Raw genomic sequence first — 19,873 nt, 5'->3', positions numbered from 1 at the left:
TTCAGGAGATAGTAGATTCGAACTCCACTGTCGGCAGCCCTGACGATGGTTTTCCATGTTCACACCAGGAACCTTAATTAAGGCCGCGGTCACTTTTCCCATACATTGTCGCCCTAAGACTTATCTGTGTCGGTGTGACGTAAAAAAAAGGCAACTGAACCGAGCGAGTTGGCTACTCGGTTTTGGATCACACAGCTGAGAGCTTCCGCTGGGACGATTCGGTGCGACGTAAAGTAAATTGTATTGTATTGCTGCTATGGGATCGCGTCCCAGTCATGAAGGCATTTTTACTTACAATTTCTTCATTAATAACCCAATAAGCATTATTTAAGAAATAAAATGTTAAGTAAAAATATTTTTAAAACAACGGAGATCGTGTTTGGAACTAGCCACTTCAGGATGCGCAGGTTGAAGTGCTGTTACGCTGAAATGAGCAGTACGAATGGATTAGGTGCCAAACCAAACCGCATGCCGGTACAGCCCTGATGGATCTTGGCCTACCAAGCGACCCTTGCTCAGCCCAAAGGCCTGCAAATTACGAGGTGATGTATGCTCAGGGACTGGGAGGCTGTTGTCCAAATCGGAGAGCAGTATTCCAAGAGAGGTTGAATGATTGTGTGAAAAAAGAGGTGAAGAGCACTAGGATCAGAGATTACTGTGAAACGGGAAAAAAAATGCCTAGTCATTTCACAGCCTTACTTGTATATGTTTGTATGTGGTTCTTGAATTGTAGTTTGGTATCGAGTATTACGCCTAAGTCACGTCGTTGTGTAACTACGGCAATGGGTTTGTCGAGTAGGCACTATGATGTCAGTAGAGGAGATTTACGTAGGGTTCTGGATTGAGGGGTAAGTTTCCAAGTAGGGTATCAGTTCGAGAAGACGCTGAGGACTGTAGAAGAACTGCATCTGCTGGACTCCTGATCACCTTAAATATCTTGCAGACGTCAGCAAAGAGCGGGAACGTGACTCGTTGCCATGAAGATGATGTGCCTGATATTACTACTCTCTGGAAGCCAGCAAGAAGAGTCAGAACACTGTCAAGTACTGTATATTGAATTGTTCGGAGAGTTTATGGAGCGCCAGAGTATGGTGTACAGAATCGAACGTTTTCGAAATGTCTACGTTGCGGATATCTAGCTGTGGTTTAGCTGCAATGGCATGTGATGCAAAACTATGCAGAGTGGCCATGTTTGCTAGATAAGAGCCACCTGGCAGAAAATCATGCTGGTTGGCTGAGATACAGAACGAGGTGAAAGTCAGGAGACGCTGGTGTGTATTGTTTCAAAGATAAAGGATAGTGTGGGGAGAATATAAATTGGTCGGTAAAACGGAACATTGAATTCGTTGCCTGATTTGAGTAGTGGTATACTATTTGCCTACCAGGCCTTAGGAAAATAGCCCGTGGCGAAAAATGTGTTAAATAATGTTTAGAGAGAGGCGCACAGGCTGCTGAGCATGTTCGGCCGGAATATATATATTGCTTCTCATGCCTTATACTCACCCCAAAAATATATATTAAATAAAAAATGTGTGGGGGGCTGTGTCGAATTCACAGCCGTAGGTCTTTCGCGCGTCGCGTGAGTGCTGGATGTGTTACGTGCCAGCCTTCTAGTAGCCCACTTCCTGGAAGGAACTAGTGAGTCAACTGGGAACTCCCACCCTGAAGACATAGTGACAGCCTCTCTCACCTATTCTCTTCTTCCAAGTAGGGCATCAGTTCGAGAGGACGCTGAGTCCCGTGCACCTTCTAGAACACGAAACGGGAATGTTCCGTCTCTAGCCGAGCCCCGAATATTTTAGTACTCGACCATCGAGTTATAAATACAAGGCCGACGCGAACGAGGAGTGACTGACTGTAGTGTTGGGGGGTCGATGGTGTGGTGGGTGTTCCACCAATCAGTGTTGGAGTTCGGTAGTTGGACTGGGGCGGCAGCAGTTTTGGTAGTCGTCAGTGTCCCACCGGTGTCGGAGTATATCACCGGAGTACGATGTGTGCACTGCCTTGGAGTACACTGTGTGTATTTGTTTGGAGTATTGCATGTGTACCGACGTGGAATGAGTGATTGCAGCTTGATGGCAGTAGTGCTGGCTGTAGTGTATGTCCCGCCTGAGTCAGAGTATCGTCGTATACCGAACGGAGTACTATCTGTGTACTGCCTTGGAGTACTGTGTGTCTACTACCGTGGAATTTAGACCGTCGTGGAGTTAGCGTGTGGAACAGAGTAGGAGCAGTGTTAATTGTCGTTGCTCTTTTTTTGTTGTTCAGAATTGTTTTACGCCGCACCGACACAGATAGGTCGTAAGGTGACGATAAGATAGGTAAGGACTAGGAGTGGGAAGGAAGCTGCCGTGACCTTAATTATGGTACAGCCCCAGTATTTATTTGGTATGAAAGTGAGAAACTACGGAAAACCATCTTCAGGGCTGCCGACAGTAGGGTTCGACCCCACTATCTTCTGAATGCAAGCTCACAGCTGCGTGCCTCTAACCGCACGGCCAACTTGCTCGGTAATTGTCGTTGTTGTAAGAAATATTAAAGTGCTGGTTAGTGCTGTTGAGTTGCTGCTATTGCGTGACCGCTGTTTTTGAATTGACTGTGTTGACTGTGTGAGTGGCGGACTTTCTGTGGAGTCGAACGAAGGAACAGTTATCATATGTTGTGGAGGTCGGCAGAGCGTGCGAGGTGAAAGTGAAAGGTAGCCTGCAATAAGGATTATCGCCCGTTCAGGTAAAGACCGCACAGATGGAGTCCTGCTGTGAAAAACGTGTAAATAAAGAGCGAACAGCAAAAATTAATTTAGAGCCATAAAACAGACAGGTTTTGTTCCTAACATGTGTATGTTAGAAAGAAGTCAGTGCACAGAGTTAAGGTTGAGAGATTTGCTTATTTATGATCGGATTCTCCCTCTGCAAATGTTGTGAAATCACACTATTTCCAATCTCTATCGACACCATTCCACCGTCTGGGTGTTTTCTGGCTTATCTATCTTTATAAGCTAGTGCCGTAATATTGAAAGATGAGTTTTGACAGTTCTTGGAGGAAGGTCCGTTTACTGCCTGCCTGGATGGGGAGAAGGGAGTAGGGGGTATGGTTGCCATGGAAACGTGGATGGACTCACTGCGGTTGCCATGGGGATAAGCCCGTTGGCCGCCTTGTGTTGCTTGAAGTTGCTAAACCTCTCAGTTCTGAGTTACATACAACAGAACACAGCGGTCTGAACGAACGAACAAGAGATCCGGAAGCTAGGGGAAGGATAAAAAAATGCAAGAATATGGCAACACAGTGCAATGGCACTACAGTTGCTCCTCCCTCCAGCCCTATCTGTTAAAACTCTTATTTTAATATTACGGGTATAGTAAGTTGTGGGCAGAGCCTCCGTGGCTCAGACGGCAGCGCGTCGGCCTCTCACCGCTGGATACCTTGATTCAAATCCCGGTCACTCCATGTGAGATTTGTGCTGGACAAAGCGGAGGCGGGATAGGTGTTTCACCGGGTACTCCGGTTTTCCCTGTCATCTTTCACTCCAGCAACACACTCCATTATCATTTCATAGCATTTATCAGTCAATAAATCACCTTGGGAGTGGCGACCCTATTTTAATAATAGCCTATAGACCTATATGGTTCATTCATTACATCCTTGACCCGGTCAAAGACTGAAAAACAGGTTGTAGGTTTTCATTTTCCATTAAGTTGTGGACGTACACTCGCCCACCTCAGACTCTCTTACGCCCAGCTTCGGACATATTGGGCTTGTTCCATTCTCTGTGACTCATTGTTTCTACTTTATTTGGTAGGCTTGAACCTTCTTTAAATTAAGATAATGAGACTTGGAAATTTTCAAAACGTTCACAAACTTTCACAATTTTTCACACCCCTAATCAAGTTTTCTCAGAAATATCATATATATAGATGGATCTCGCGCCACATCGTAGTACGTGCTACCACGTCGCGGTCCAGAACTACACTAATTTAAACGCACGTTTCGAGCTCCGATTTTGCAGCAATATGGCGGATGCGCGCGATGCTCGCTGTTACGGTATCTGACCTTGCAAGCTATTTGGACAGACAAGAGTAATCTTTCGATCAGTGCAAATTTACATTTTGGAATCGGGAAGATTTTTGTGATTTCTTTTGTATGGAGTGTGCTATTGTATGGATGTGAATCTTGGACAACCAGAGATCAGGATTGGGAACGACTGGAAGCATGTGAGATGTGGGTCTGGAGACGAATGCTACGGATTAGATGGATTGGAAAGAGAGCAAACAAAAACGTTCTGCAAGAAATTCAAGAGAAGAGAGAACTGATGCTAATGATACAGAGAATAAGAGCTAAATTTGCTGGCCACATCTTGTGACATAACACCTTTCTTACCAATCTGCTGGAAGGGAAAATCATGGGGAAGAAAGGCCGAGGGACGACCGAGGAACAAGTTTCTTCAAGACTTGGCACAGAATTTTCATTATAGTTCCCACTATGAAATGAGACGTGGAGCTGAGGAGAGAAAACAATGGTTGCATAGACTAGGTATTGCTTTTAGACACTGATTACTTTAATTTTTTTTAAAGCAATTTCCGTACAGGCCACGAAGGTCCTTGGAGGGGTGAAAGGCCAAGGCTTCTACGATTCGTAACCTCGGCAATTGATGGGGTAGAGTGATTAGCTCTACGCCCGACCGCCTTTGCCCCCAGGAATTAACCTGATACTCACTTTTTGTGTAGGCTGAGTGAACCTCTGGACGATGTGCAACTCCGGAAGTGGAAATTTCGTTTCTTAAAGTTTTCGACTTCCTGACGGGGAATCGACCTACGTCCTTCCGGGTTAACCGAGCACGCCTTTACCGCCTTGGCCAGGCAGCCCCTCATTGAATACTTTGGACCTTCATATTTTCTAGTCAATTATAATTCTTCCTGCTTTTATAGTTTTGAAGTTATTGAGGGCAGTCTGTTATACATGTTCGTGGGACACGCAGACTTTTAACGTATTCTACATCAAAAAAATTAAGAAAGAAGCGTTTTCAGATAGAAACAAACTCTCCTGAAGAAGACCACCAATTTAGGCTAATATCCGCTTGGCCATTTAAAAGGAGATTTATGGCATTTAGTAACGGAAAATCGACGGAATAGTGAGAGTGAGAGTCCAATCCGCGTACATTTCACAGCCTGTAATAGAGAACATTGCACTGTTACATAAACCGCTCCCGCCTCGCCGTTAGGCACGCCACTCGCTTCGTTCCATGTCTAATGTTAATTTGTTCGGCTATGTGTTTCTAAATGCCATGGAGAACCTCCAGCTGATCGAGTCTGTGAACTACTGCCCTGCCATCACGTGAACGTTCTGTTTGAACCTCCTGTCGCAGAAAGTTCACGCATAATGATTGACGCAGTGCCATATTTACACACGGACCAACATCCAGGCCATGCCCTCGGGCGGCAAACTTTGGGGGACCGCAATGTTTTTCATATTATGTTTTTAATACGGCATAATTAAGCAATTTAGTATTCGCGCTCATGACATACGCTTTTATTAGTTTTTGAAAGATTGATAAATTAATTAAAACGTTTCAGGCTTGGTACAACCTTGTTGTTATGGCGCAGATCATATTACTTCAAAGGCAAGTAAAACCAGTTTTTTTTTGCTAGTGGCTTTACGTCGCGCCGACACAGATAGGTCTTATGGCGACGATGGGATAGGAAAGGCGTAGGAGTTGGAAGGAAGCGGCCGTGGCCTTAATTAAGGTACAGCCCCAGCATTTGCCTGGTGTGAAAATGGGAAACCACAAACAGCAGTTTTACTCATTCTGATTGGTCATAATGGTTTGGAAAATATGTGGACGCAAGTTTCCGTCTGTAGGCTACCAATGCACCCTTGTATCCAACAATTCAGTCAAACGTTCATGTATTTATTTTTTTATCATTGCGACGAATCGAAACATACCTCCGTATTTCTCTTTCCAAGGAAAGCTTACAGGACTTTTCTCTTCTGTTCTTTGAGAATCAAATCTTAAATCCATAGACTATGATGATGTGATCGATGGCTTTGCCCAACAGAAGGTGCGAAGAAAACCTTTTCAGCGGTGACCTCATGTTGATAAGTGAAGTTTTATATATTTCTGTGCGTTTTTTCAATGTTTTTAGATTGCATACTGACTATTTATTCATTGGCTGACTTTCGATTATTTATTTTCATTTTCGTTGGGAGGTGGCATGACGTTTCGTTAATAGCCCAGGGTGGCAAAAGTGTAAAATATGGTCCTGGATTGACGGAAATATAAATTTTTTTAAATGTCGTCAGTATTGTGGAAGTCGTAATAAATTGCCCTACAACTAAGAAGGTGAGTCTATGCACGATTATAAAGAAGCACCATCTGTTAGTCATTTTGTGTACTTTACGTTTAACAATTATTACCTCTCTACCTCCAGTATTTCCTGAAATATTGCCTCGTCAAATGTTAAATGGAGTTTTGGGTCACCCTGTACTTGCAAAGTTTTGGTATGTCGCCACGGCGAAGGATGGAGAGAATAAGATAGAGATAAGACAAGGAATGAGGAAGTTAACGAAGAGGAAAATTGAAGGCAATAGGTACGGTCACAGGAGGTTTCCCGTTGTTTTTCAAGCCACTGTTCTACCACTACCATAAATAATTATCTGAAATAATAATACGGTCAGTTTAATCTTACAGCATACAAAAAGAATATTTCTTACGTTTTTAATTTTATAACTTTCCCTAATAAGCGGCATCTATGTAAACAAATTACACGTATTTTAAACCAGAAACCCCTGTGAGTGGGGGCGGTAGAATAACACCCACGGTATCCCCTGCCTGTCGTAAGAGGCGACTAAAAGGGGCTCCAGGGGCTCTCAACTTGAGAGCGTGGGTTGGCGACCATGGGGCCCTGAGCTGAATACTGGCATTGCTTCCACTTACTTGTGCCAGGCTCCGAAATTTCATCTACCTTCCTTGGTCAACTCCTGTTCTTTTCCGACCCCGACGGTATTAGAGCACTGGAGTCTTTTATTTTAACGCCCTTCGCGGCCCTTATCTTTATTTGGCCGATACCCTCATTTTTTCTCTATGATTAGTGTTATTGAGAGGATGGTTGCCTAGTTGTACTTCCTCTTAAAACAATAATCACCGAGCGAGTTGGCCGTGCGGTTAGGACCGCGCAGCTGTAAGTTTGCATCCGGGAGATAGTGGGTTCGAACCCCACTGTCGGTAGCTCTGAAGATGGTTTTCCGTGGTTTCCCATTTTCACACCATGCAAATGCTGTGCCTTCATTAAAGCCAAGGTCGCTCCTTCCCATTCCTAGGCCTTTCGTATCCCATCGTCACCATATCCGTGTCGGTGCGACGTAAAGTAAATTGTAAAAATAAATTTAAAAACTCACCACCACCTTTTAAAGCAGATAATATACAACGAAAAACTTCGCAAAAGTGAAATTATATTCGATATACATAAATTGCACTTTTTATATGTGGTTTTTCACAATGAATGTTCCACTAAGGACTGCAAGAGCTACTATGACGCCATGAAAGGAACTGTACCACTATTTTCAGTCAACAGAGGGACACATTTTTTATTGACTATATTTTTTATGAATGCGTTTCTCAATGAGAAATGAGCTCTTATGTTTAGAGCTGAATGTATTCTTAGAACATGTTTAATGTTCAGATCTAATAAATAATAATAATATTTGTTTTTACGTCCCACTAACTGTGGAGACACCGAGGTGCCGTAATTTAGTCCCGCAGGAGTTATTTTACGTACCGACACGAGGCTGACGTATTTGAGCATCTTCAAATCCCACCGGACTGAGCCAGGATCGAACCTGCCAAGTCAGGGTCAGAAGGCCAGCGCCTCAATCGTCTGAGCCAATCAGCCCCGCAAGGTTCAGAACTTAGTCGTTTTAGGTTGAATTTTTTAAATTGATTCAAGGCTTTATGACAAATTAAACATTTTGCCGATCAATCACCACTGATCTGCATTTAGGGCAGTCACCCAGGTAGCAGATTCCCTATTTGTTGTTTTCCTAGCCTTTTCTTACGTGATTGCAAAGAAGTTGGAAATTTATTGAGCATCTCCCGTGGTAAATCATTCCAATCCCTAACTCTCCTTCCCAGAAACGAATATTTGCCCTAATTTGTCCTCTTGAATTCCAACTTTATCTTCATATTGTGATCTTTCCTACTTTAAAAAAAACGACTCAAACTTATTCGTCTACTAATGTCATTCTATGCTATCTCTCCGCTGACAGCTCGAAACATACCACTTAGTCTGGGTGTGATTGTGGAGCTACCTCACAGACCATCCACCACGTAATTGCCGAGTGTCCACAGAGAGCATTTCAAGGTTCTTTGGAGGACATTCATAATGTAACTGAGGAGCCCTTAAAATGGATCAATGGACTTGATTTGGAACTATAGGCTTCTGCTTGTATATATTGTGTATATATTGTATACTTATTTATATAATCTATCTGTGTACATCATACGATAAATAAATAAATAAATAATAATAGTGGCGTATCCTGGAATCTCCACTGAGGCATGCAACTAGTAACCATGCAGTTAACACAATGTATTAAGTAAATTTCAATTCTACTCACCCTAATTTCATGTAGGTGAACTCGAGCCAAACAGTTTTACTGTAAGTTTCTGGATTGAACGTGCGTACACAATTCTTGTTTTCTCTTTTTAAATTTACGAGGGTCCACCTCTGTGGTGTAGTGGTTAGTGTGATTAGCTGCCACCCCCGGAGGCCCGGGTTCGATTCCCGGCTCTGCCACGAAATTTGAAAAGTTGTACGAGGGCTGGGACGGGGTCCACTCAGCCTCGGGAGGTCAACTGAGTAGAGGTGGGTTAGATTCCCACCTCAGCCATCCTCGAAGTGGTTTTCCGTGGTTTCACACTTCTCCTCCAGGCAAATGCCGGGATGGTACCTAACTTCAGGCCACGGCCGCTTCCTTCCCTCTTCCTTGTTTATCCCTTCCATCTTCCCATCCCCCGCAAGGCCCCTGTTCAGCATAGGAGGTGAGGCAGCCTGGGCGAGGTACTGGTCATCCTTCCCAGTTGTATCTCCAGACCCAGAGTCTGAAGCTCCAGTACACTGCCCTTGAGGCGGTAGAGGAGGGATCCCTCGCTGAGTCCGAGGGAAAAGCCAACCCTGGAGGGTAAGCAGATTAAGAAGAAGAAATTTACGAGGGAAGGTAGAGGTCTCCCGGCTTTAACTATTTGAATCTTTTCATCAAACGAACGGCCAGTAAATGGCTTTTCAAACTGATTTACAAGTATATGCGTTTTAGACTCATCCATCGTCAATACCACTAGTGCGCAAAATATAATAAAACACCGAAAACACAATGAATTAACTCACTAGTTAGCCACAACTCAAGCACTGGAGGTAAGTCACCCCAGTGGCATTGGTCAGTTTCGTCACGTTGGGTTCTCGCTGGGGGGGTAATCTGTGGGTCCCGTTCGCTGTAAAGATGCCGACTTTCTCCAAGTTGCTAACAGATGGCAGAGGGTAGCACTGGTATGGGGTGACAAATTCTGACCAAGTTTCAATTGCAGCGACATCGTTCGGAGAGTTTCAGAACTACGTCTGCCACCGAATGCAATTTTAAGATTGAATGCCTTACATCCTTGACTCCTCCATTCGCTGTCTCTTCCTAGAGAGGAGTAGACGGCGAGACTACACCAGCACCACACGTAGTCAAGCAACGGAACCAGTACAGTTGCGCGGACCTTTTGAACTTCTGAGAGATTAAATCTTTAATATTTGACTTGAAATAACCTAAAATCGTACATCAGACAGTTCTTTGTGTTATCATAACGCATGCAATGAATGCCTTGCATTCAGGGAGAATACGACCCTGCACTTAGTCGAGCTGCTCGTCTCCTTTCTTCCAAGTTTTCCCAGCCCAAAGTTTGCAACATTTTCGTAACGCCACTCTTTTGTCGGAAATCTCCCAGAACAAATAGAGATGCTTTCTTCTTTAGATTTTTTCCAGTTCTTGAATTAAGTAATTCTGGTGAGGGTATCATACACTGGAACCATACTCTAGTTGGGGTCTTACCAGAGACTAAGTAAGTCTCCCTCTCCTTTACATCCTTACCATAACCCCTAAATACCCTCATAACCATGTGCAGAGATCTCTACCCCTAATTTAAAATCCCATTTATGTGATTACCCCAATGAAGATCTTTCCTTATATTAAAACCTGGGTACTTACAGTGATCCCCAACCCTTGAACTTACCTAAATAAGGATAATACACTGACTTAGCAAATGTCATGGGATAGTCACCTAATTGCGTGTGGGGCCTCCTCTGGCCCTGCGAACTGCAGTGAGACGCCGTGGAAGTGAGCCGACAAGTCCCTGGTGGTCCTCTGGACGCAGCTGACACCAAATCGTTTGCAGAGCGGCCGCCAATGCTGGTCTGTTCGCGGGTGCAGGATCCATGGCACGGAGCCTGCGTTCCAGGTCATCCCAGATATGCTCGATAGGGTTCATATCGGGGCTCCTGGGTGGCCATGGCAGTGGTTGGACCTCCGCTGCAAGTTCCTGGAACCATTCCCGGGCGACGTGGGAGCGATGTGGCGGCGCGTTATCATCTTGAAACACCGCAGAACCGTCTGGGCGCTGGAAGGCCAAAAATGGGTGGAGATAGTCTCCGAGCAGCTCAACATACCGCGTATCATTCAAAGTCTCTTCCAGAACAACTAGGGGGCTCATTCCATATCAGGAAAATGCACTCCAGACCATAACAAAGACACCAGCGCCCTGGACCACACCTTCGAGGCAGGCGGGATCCATCGCTTCATGGGGGCTGCGCCATACACGGTGCCTCCCATCGGCATGGTGTAGTTGAAATCGTGATTCGTCCGACCATATCACGTTACGCCATTGTTCCAGTGTCCATCCCTGGTGACTGGCGACAAATGCGCGTCGTTGTGCTCGATGACGTTGGGTTAACAGTGGCACCCGTGTGCGGCGCCGGCTCCCATACCCCATAGAACCCATGTTCCTACGGATTGTCCACTGGGAGACGTGTCTAGCATGGCCTGTGTTGAACTGAGCCGTGATTTGTTGCACGGTTGCCCGTCTGTCACTATTGACAATCCGTCTCAGATGTCGCCGGTCACGGTCATCGAGGGTGGCTGGACGGCCAGCCGTTCATCTGTTGTGGACGGTGACACACGCATTCAACCATTCACGATACACCCTGGACACGGTTGATCGTGTGAAGCCGAATTCCCGCACCACTTCCGAAATCGCACTTCCCATTTGTCGGGCACCGACCACTATACCCCGTTCGAACGGTGTCAGCTCAGGATGACGTTCCATGTTACACCTGTCACATGCGCAGCCACTGCTCACAAGGTCTCCTATACAACTGCCGCTGGCACAGGGGCGTGTGGTGCACAGACAACACACCCATCAGTGCTCCCCTATCCCATGACATTTGCTCAGTCAGTGTACTTTCCATTCATTTCAATGTGACAAACAAGACGAGAGCCCCCGCTTCGAACCTTCCGCAGTAAGCTTCATTATGTTAACTGAGAATAACTACTATGTAAGCTGCAGTCACACAGTGGGATGTGACGGCACACCACTCTTCCAATGCAATGTGCTCGCTACCAGTTTCCCAGCGTCTGCACGCCGCTGCCCTGTACTGGTATACTGAAATTGCATTCAGTATGAAATGGCGTATGGCTTTTAGTGCCGGGAGTGTCCGAGGATATGTTAGGCTCGCCAAGTGCAGGTCTTTTGATTTGGCTCCCGGAGGCGACCTGCGCGTTGTGATGAAGATGAAATGAATGTGAAGACGACACATACACCCAGCCCCCGTGCCAGCGAAATTAACCAATGATGGTCAAAATTCCCGACCCTGCCGGGAATCAAACCCGGAACCCCTGTGACCAAAGGCCAGCACGCTAACCATTTAGCCATGGAACCGGCCAGTTTAACAGTGGTACTTCCCTTCTAGCTCATTAGGCCAGGGAATGCCCTAGGATTCACCAAAACACCGGGAGAGAGCTGCTGTAACTAAGATACTGGGATGAATACGGGAGACAATTTGACCTTGAGCTGAAAGTAGGCACGCATGCCGAAGGGCGTACCTTGTCATATATTTTATACTGACACATGAAGGAAAATCGATGTGAGCTATAAGCAGGGATTATTTATGTTTCTCCCTTAATTGCATATCAAAAATGAAGGTGCGTTATATGCGATAGCGAGATATACGCGAGTAAATACGGAAATCATGAGATATTACTTCAGTCAGCTGACGACTTACCCACTCGATAGTTGACGGTAACCACGATGACGTCACCGAGAGCTGCCAGGTTGCTGCCGTCGAACTGCGATGCGTCGGCGAAGCTGAACCCCTCCCCAGGTAGCCAAACCATGACGGCTCGTCTCTGCGTCGCTGATAACGCTGGAACGTATATGTTGAGGAACAGACAGTCTTCAGACACCTGGCGATCGGCCTCGTACCGTGTCAACTGGTGAAGGGAGAAGAGGGCAGTTAACTAAATTATAATATAACAGTATAAATTACACAAAGTGACATTTTTTAATTAAACCGTTTGCATGAAAACATCATGCTAAGATGTTAACTTCTACATAATTACTACATCTACCCTAAACTGTCTGTCATACTCAGTCCTTGATTTGTCCACACTATTATTACCACCTACACTTCCTTCAAAAGGCAAATATACAAAGTCTTGGTGTCTCAGGGTGAATCTGTCTCTTCTTTTGGTCAAATTTCGCCAACTCGTTCTCATCTCACCAATTCGAGTCGGTATTTATCGCCTCACCTTCAGCATCCTTCTGTAACACCACATTTCAAAAACTTTCATCCTCTTTCTCTCTGAGCTACTTATTTTCCATATTTCACTTTCAAGCAATGCCACACTCCACACGAAAGTCTTCAAAAACATATTTCTAATGTGTATATCAAGGTTTGAAGTGAGCAAATTTCTTTTCCATTTACATTGTGTTTACAATTTATACTGTATTTATAACTATTACTACCGAGCTCGATAGCTTCAGTCGCTTAAGTGCGGCCAGTATCCAGTATTCGGGAGATAGTAGGTTCGAACCCCACTGTCGGCGGCCCTGAAAATGGTTTTCCGTGGTTTCCCATTTTCACACCAGGCAAATGCTGGGGCTGTACCATAATTAAGGCCACGGCCGCTTCCTTCCCATTCCCAGCCTTTCCCTGTCCCATCGTCGCCATAAGACCTATCTGTGTCGGCGTGACGTAAAGCAACTAGCAAAAAAATATGTAATATGCGGCGAGGACTTTTCGCGTATGACAAGACTCAAGTATCTTGGCTCCACGATACCTGATGATGGTCAATGCAAGGATAATCGCAGCCTACACGAAATGGTGAACAATGGCCGGCGTCACTTGCGACCGGAGGATGGAAGATAATGTGTCAAATCAAAAATGACCGTACTCTCATCCGATCTGTGCACTGTATGGCCGCGAATGTTCAACGACTACGAGTGAGACAGAGCGTCGGATGGGCGTCATGGAGACGAAGATGCTGAGATGGGACAGCTGGCCTCAATAAACTGGATCGCATTTCCAATAAAACTACACTGACTGACAGAGCAAATGCAACACCAAGAAGGAGTGGTCAGAACTTTATGCCAATTGCAGGGTAGACTGACGTCACTGAGGTATGCTCATGATGTGAAATGCGCCGCTGTGCTGCGCACGTAGCGAACGATAAATTGGACACGGCGTTGGCGAATGGCCCACTTCGTACCGTGATTTCTCAGCCGACAGTCATTGTAGAACGTGTTGTCGTGTGCCACAGGACACGTGTATAGCTAAGAATGCCAGGCCGCCGTCAACGGAGGCATTTCCAGCAGACAGACGACTTTACGAGGGGTATGGTGATCGGGCTGAGAAGGGCAGGTTGGTCGCTTCGTCAAATCGCAGCCGATACCCATAGGGATGTGTCCACGGTGCAGCGCCTGTGGCGAAGATGGTTGGCGCAGGGACATGTGGCACGTGCGAGGGGTCCAGGCGCAGCCCGAGTGACGTCAGCACGCGAGGATCGGCGCATCCGCCGCATCCGCCGCCAAGCGGTGGCAGCCCCGCACGCCACGTCAACCGCCATTCTTCAGCATGTGCAAGACACCCTGGCTGTTCCAATATCGACCAGAACAATTTCCCGTCGATTGGTTGAAGGAGGCCTGCACTCCCGGCGTCCGCTCAGAAGACTACCATTGACTCCACAGCATAGACGTGGACTCCTGGCATGGTGCCGGGCTAGAGCGACTTGGATGAGGGAATGGCGGAACGTCGTGTTCTCCGATGAGTCACGCTTCTGTTCTGTCAGTGATAGTCACCGCAGACGAGTGTGGCGTCGGCGTGGAGAAAGGTCAAATCCGGCAGTAACTGTGGAGCGCCCTACCGCTAGACAACGCGGCATCAGGGTTTGGGGCGCTATTGCGTATGATTCCACGTCACCTCTAGTGCGTATTCAAGGCACGTTAAATGCCCACCGCTACGTGCAGCATGTGCTTCGGCCGGTGGCACTCCCGTACCTTCAGAGGCTGCCCAATGCTCTGTTTCAGCAGGATAATGCCCGCCCACACACTGCTCGCATCTCCCAACAGGCTCTACGAGGTGTACAGATGCTTCCGTGGCCAGCGTACTCTCCGGATCTCTCACCAATCGAACACGTGTGGGATCTCATTGGACGCCGTTTGACACTCTGCCCCAGCCTCGTACGGACGACCAACTGTGACAAATGGTTGACAGAGAATGGAGAACCATCCCTCAGGACACCATCCGCACTCTTATTGACTCTGTACCTCGACGTGTTTCTGCGTGCATCGCCGCTCGCGGTGGTCCTACATCCTACTGAGTCGATGCCGTGCGCATTATGTAACCTGCATATCGGTTTGAAATGAACATCAATTATTCGTCCGTGCCGTCTCTGTTTTTTCCCCAACTTTCATCCCTTTCGAACCACTCCTTCTTGGTGTTGCATTTGCTCTTTCAGTCAGTGTCTTAAGTTCATGACAAAACCATCGTAGACGGCTTTCCTGCATTTTATCTTGTATCAGTGCAACGCCAAATTTGTCCTTAATAGTTTTATTGGAAATGCGATCCAGTTTATTGAGGCCAGCTGTCCCATCGGATCGCATTTCCAATAAAACTATTAAGGACAAATTTGGCGTTGCACTGATTCAAGATAAAATGCAGGAAAGCCGTCTACGATGGTTTTGTCATGAACTTAAGACAGGGGCGATCGCAAAGATGGGTTACATGGTAGGAGACAGTCTCTTTGGACGACTAAAACAGAGATAGGCCGATACTCTTCATAAAGACCTGAAGATCGTCAATCTCCCCTCTGACGTGGCCCACGACAGAACTAAATGGAGACAACGAATCCATGAAACGGACCCGCCCTTCGTAGCCCTTGTGTGTGTGTGTTTTTTTTTTGCGATACCTACGAATTCCTTCCATTTTCCCCCTCTGCTTAGTGTTATATAGAGGAATAATGCTTAGTTTTACTTCCGCTTAAAAACAATAATCACGACCACCACCAAGCGGACCCTGCCAGTTAGGAGGGGCAAACACTGAAGAAAAAAGAAGTACAATAATAATTTACCTTACCAGTAGTTAAAATGCACGAAACAGATACATGAAACATAATAGGTTTCTTTATCAGACTCCGAAATTATACTATATTTAATTCAGAGAATAAACACTTCCCGATAAGGAGGTTGCCCATGGGGACAAAGTATACTGAATACATTTATGACTGTATAAATGATTTCTCAGTATGGATAACGAACCTTTCAAGGCTTTGACGACCACATTTTTCTTCAACGACTCTGATAGTTTGAATCTTGAGCGGAATTCTTCGAAGATTTAGGAACTGTTACTCTTGCACCGATCATGGTTTATAGGAGACGTGGCAAACTGAGCCATAGGTGGCACTGTTCTACAATGGCTGATTGGATAGGCAACTATCTCGTAAGCCACAGAAAAAAATGAAAAATGAGAATCCACAGCCTGTTTCCAGTTTCCACCGGGCCAGGAATTGAATAAACGAAACCCCCATCTGGCGGCGAAGATAGGAATTGTGCCGGCTGCCGAAGCTTGTCGCTCTCCTCTGGGCAATAATTAATGACTGACAGATGAAATGAAATGATACTGGAGAGTGTTAGAATGAAAGATGACAGGGAAAACCAGAGTAGCCGGAGAAAACCTGTCCCGCCTCCGCTTTGTCCAGCACAAATTTCACATGGAGTGACCGGGATTCGAACCACGGAACCCAGCGGTGAGAGGCCGGCGGACTGCCGCCTGAGCCACGGAGGCTTCCCGGAAGCCGCAGCAAGCAGTGCAGTGTGGGACAAGAGGGTCGTATGTTGGGATGGCTGCTTTTAAATCAATATTACACGAAATATTCAGAGAATTGTGGAGTGAAAACAGTCGAAACAAATTGGCAAAATCACAAAACATGCCCAAAAAAAAAAGTAAGTTTCGAGCCTGTTTCATTTTTAAAATTCATCTTTACGAGGTCTCTCTATGAATCTTTATTTACGTACGTTTTCTAATAGACCTACCTGTCCCAGTAAAAAGGTTTTTTTTTTGTTTATTTGTGATTATTGAAGGCCATTTATTTACTGTTCGTTCGTTCGTAATCGGTTTTCCCTCCAGGGTCGGTTTTTCCCTCGGACCCAGCGAGGGATCCCACCTCTACCGCCTCAAGGGCAGTGTCCTAGAGCTTCAGACTCTGGGTCTGGGGATACAACTGGGGAGGATGACCAGTACCTCGCCCTGCTATGCTGAACAGGGGCCTTGAGGGGGGATGGGAAGTTTGGAAAGGATAGACAAGGAATAGGGAAGGAAGTGGACGTGGCCTTAAGTTCGGTACCATCCCGGCATTTGCCTGGAGGAAAAGTGGGAAACCACGGAAAACCACTTCCAGGATGGCTGAGGAGGGAATCGAACCCCCCTCTACTCAGTTGACCTCCCGAGGCTGACTGGACTCCGTTCCAGCCCTCGTACCACTTTTCAAATTTCGTGGCAGAGCCGGGAATCGAACCCGGGCCTCTGGGGGGTGGCAGCTAATCACACTAACCACTACACCACAGAGGCGGGCTTATTTACTGTTAATAAGGAAAAGTACCCGTTCTTCATACGGATTTATGGGCAAGGATTAAAATGCTTAAAACTAGCAAGTTGGCCGTGCGGTTAGGGTCGCGTAACTGCGAGCTTGCATTCGGGAGATAGTGGGTTCGAGCGCCACTGTCGGCAGCCCTAAAGATGGTTTTTCGTGGTTTCCCATTTTCACACTAGGCAAATGCTGGGGCTGTGCCTTAATTTAGGCCGCGGCCGCTTCCTTACCACTCCCAACCCTTTCCTATACCATCGTCGCCACAAGACCTATCTGTGCCGGTGCGAGGCAAAGCCAATTAATTGATCGTTTAGTTCATAAGCCGGGTAAGTCTGATAAGAATAGTGCTGAATTATGTAGAATTCCCTCTGTACCTGAGCAAGTCGTACAGGTGGTGAACATTTTTTTTTTTTTTTTGCTAGAGGCTTTACGTCGCTCCGACACAGAAAGGTCTTATGGCGACGATGCGATAGGAAAGGCCTAGGAGTTGGAAGGAAGCGGCCGTGGCCTTAATTAAGGTACAGCCCCAGCATTTGCCTGGTGTGAAAATGGGAAACCACGGAAAACCATCTTCAGGGCTGCCGATAGTGGGATTCGAACCTACTATCTCCCGGATGCAAGCTCACAGCCGCGCGCCTCAACCCGCACGGCCAACTCGCCCGGTGGTGGTGAACTTCAGGGGGGGATAGAAGTACCAGAGGCCAGGTGAGATGGAAAGGCATGAGGAACGGGCAGACCGTGAGGACTCGAAAGCAGAAAGCTTAGGTGACGAGGAACCATGGACTCTATAATTCCATGGACGCTAAAACAGAGGAGACAGAGTGTGAGGAAGATGAGTGTCCACCTCAAAATGACGTACAATAGTTAATAGAGAAATGAGAAGTTATTCGCGAAAGTCACAATTCCTGGTAGGTGATCAAGGCATCATTAGAGCACTAGCGCGAATACCACCATCATTATAGCACGCGGTAGACGTACTGGTGGCGATGGTGGTGATAATTATTGTTTTAAGAATTACAACTGGGGAACTACCCTCTATTTATTATTATTATTATTATTATTATTATTATTATTATTATTATTATTATTATTATTATCCGCTTCTGTGGTGTAGTGTTAGCGTGATTAGCTGCCACCCCCGGAGGCCCGGGTTTGATTCTCGGCTCTGCCACGAAATTTGAAAAGTGGTACGAGGGCTGGAATGGGGTCCACTCACCCTCTGGAAGTCAACTGAGTAGAGGTGGGTTCGATTTCCACCTCAGCCACACTCGAACTGGTTTCTCGTGGTTTCCTACTTCTCCTCGAGGCAAATACCAGGATGGTACCAAACTTAAGGCCACGGCCGCTTCGTTCCCACTTCCTTGTCTATCCCTTCCAATCTTCCCATCCCCCTCACAAAGTCCCTGTTCAGCATAGCAGGTGAGGCCGCCTGGGCGAAGTACTGGTCCTCCTTCCCAGTTTTATCCCCGACCCAAAATCTCACGCTCCAGAACACTGCCCTTGAGGCGGTAGAGCTGGGATCCCTCGCTGAGTACGAGGGAAAAATCAACCCTGGAGGGTAAATGGATTAAAAAGTAAGAAAGAAAATTTATTATTATTATTATTATTATTATTATTATTATTATTATTATTATTATTATTATTATTATTATTATTATTATTATTATTATATTTGTTTACGGCCATTTGAGACCACGTTAAGCAACCATCACACATTACTAGAAGCCTTCTTTGCAGCGCAAAATCTTTGCATTGTTTCTCTGGCAGCCTTTGTCCATCCCCTATTAATTTTTTGTTCGTCATGGAAGCATCTACAGCTGTCGATCTCTGATCCATACTTTGTTCGGTTTAAGATGTATTCCCGATTTAATCCAGACTGCTCAAGATCATTTCTCACCTCCCTGAACCATTTGTCGGATACTTTACGTCTAGTGTCAAGTGTTTTAAAAATCTGTTTTGTCAGCCTCTTCTCGTCCCTTCTAAACAGATGTGCATAAAATTTGAGTCTTTTGTTCATTAACACTAATCATAGGGGATAATAATAATAAATTTTAAATGTTATTTGTTTGGGGCGTCGGCCCCCACTGCGTGTTATTGGAATGGCGGTAGTGTGGGATGCTGTGTGTGAGGAAAGGAACGTGAAGGACGTCACAAATACCCAGTCCCCAGATCAGGGATATTAATCAGTACAATTAATAAACCCTGACCCAGCCGGGAATCGAACCCGGGGCCGTCGTGCGACAGGCGGACGCGTTGCCCCCTACACCGTGGGACCGGACAATCAGAGTGGGGAAATGGAAGGGATCCGGTACTTCAAAAAATGAAAATATCGTCCAAAGAAAGTCAAGGGCCACGAAGGGCGCAAACCTAATACCGTTGGGGTCTGAAAAGGACAAGAGTTTACCAAGGGAGGTTGGATAGGATATATTAAAGTGAGGAGACTGGCACAAGTAATTGGAAGCAATGCCAGGACTGAGCTAAGAGCCCCGTGGTCGCCAACCCGTGCTCCCAAGTTAAGAGCTCCTAGGCCCTCTTTTAGTCGCCTCTTACAGCAGGCTGGGGACGGCAGACTTAATGAACGTGAACTTTGCTAGCGTTTCGCGTTATTTATTACTGGCTAATTCCGGTCGCGATGAAGACATTCCTAAGGCTCTCTCTCTGTGAATCAGAATGGAACTCCGTACACGACGAACGGACTGGACTAGAG

At 46.2% G+C, this 19,873-nt stretch overlaps 1 protein-coding gene across 1 annotated transcript in view; it reads right to left on the bottom strand.

Moving 5' to 3' along the window:
- LOC136867027 (fatty acyl-CoA hydrolase precursor, medium chain) overlaps positions 1-19,873 on the bottom strand; it is a 146,452-nt gene that overhangs the window by 32,914 nt on the left and 93,665 nt on the right. Inside the window, exon 2 of the mRNA XM_067144123.2 lies at positions 12,306-12,513. Coding sequence (XP_067000224.2) covers positions 12,306-12,513 — 208 coding nt within the window. The remainder of the gene's footprint in view (positions 1-12,305; positions 12,514-19,873) is intronic.

This window comes from Anabrus simplex, chromosome 3, assembly GCF_040414725.1.
Source record: "Anabrus simplex isolate iqAnaSimp1 chromosome 3, ASM4041472v1, whole genome shotgun sequence".
NCBI classification, from domain to species: Eukaryota; Metazoa; Arthropoda; class Insecta; order Orthoptera; family Tettigoniidae; genus Anabrus; species Anabrus simplex.
The sequence above is the reverse complement of the archived record's forward strand: the minus strand, read 5'-3'. Positions and strand labels throughout refer to the sequence as shown.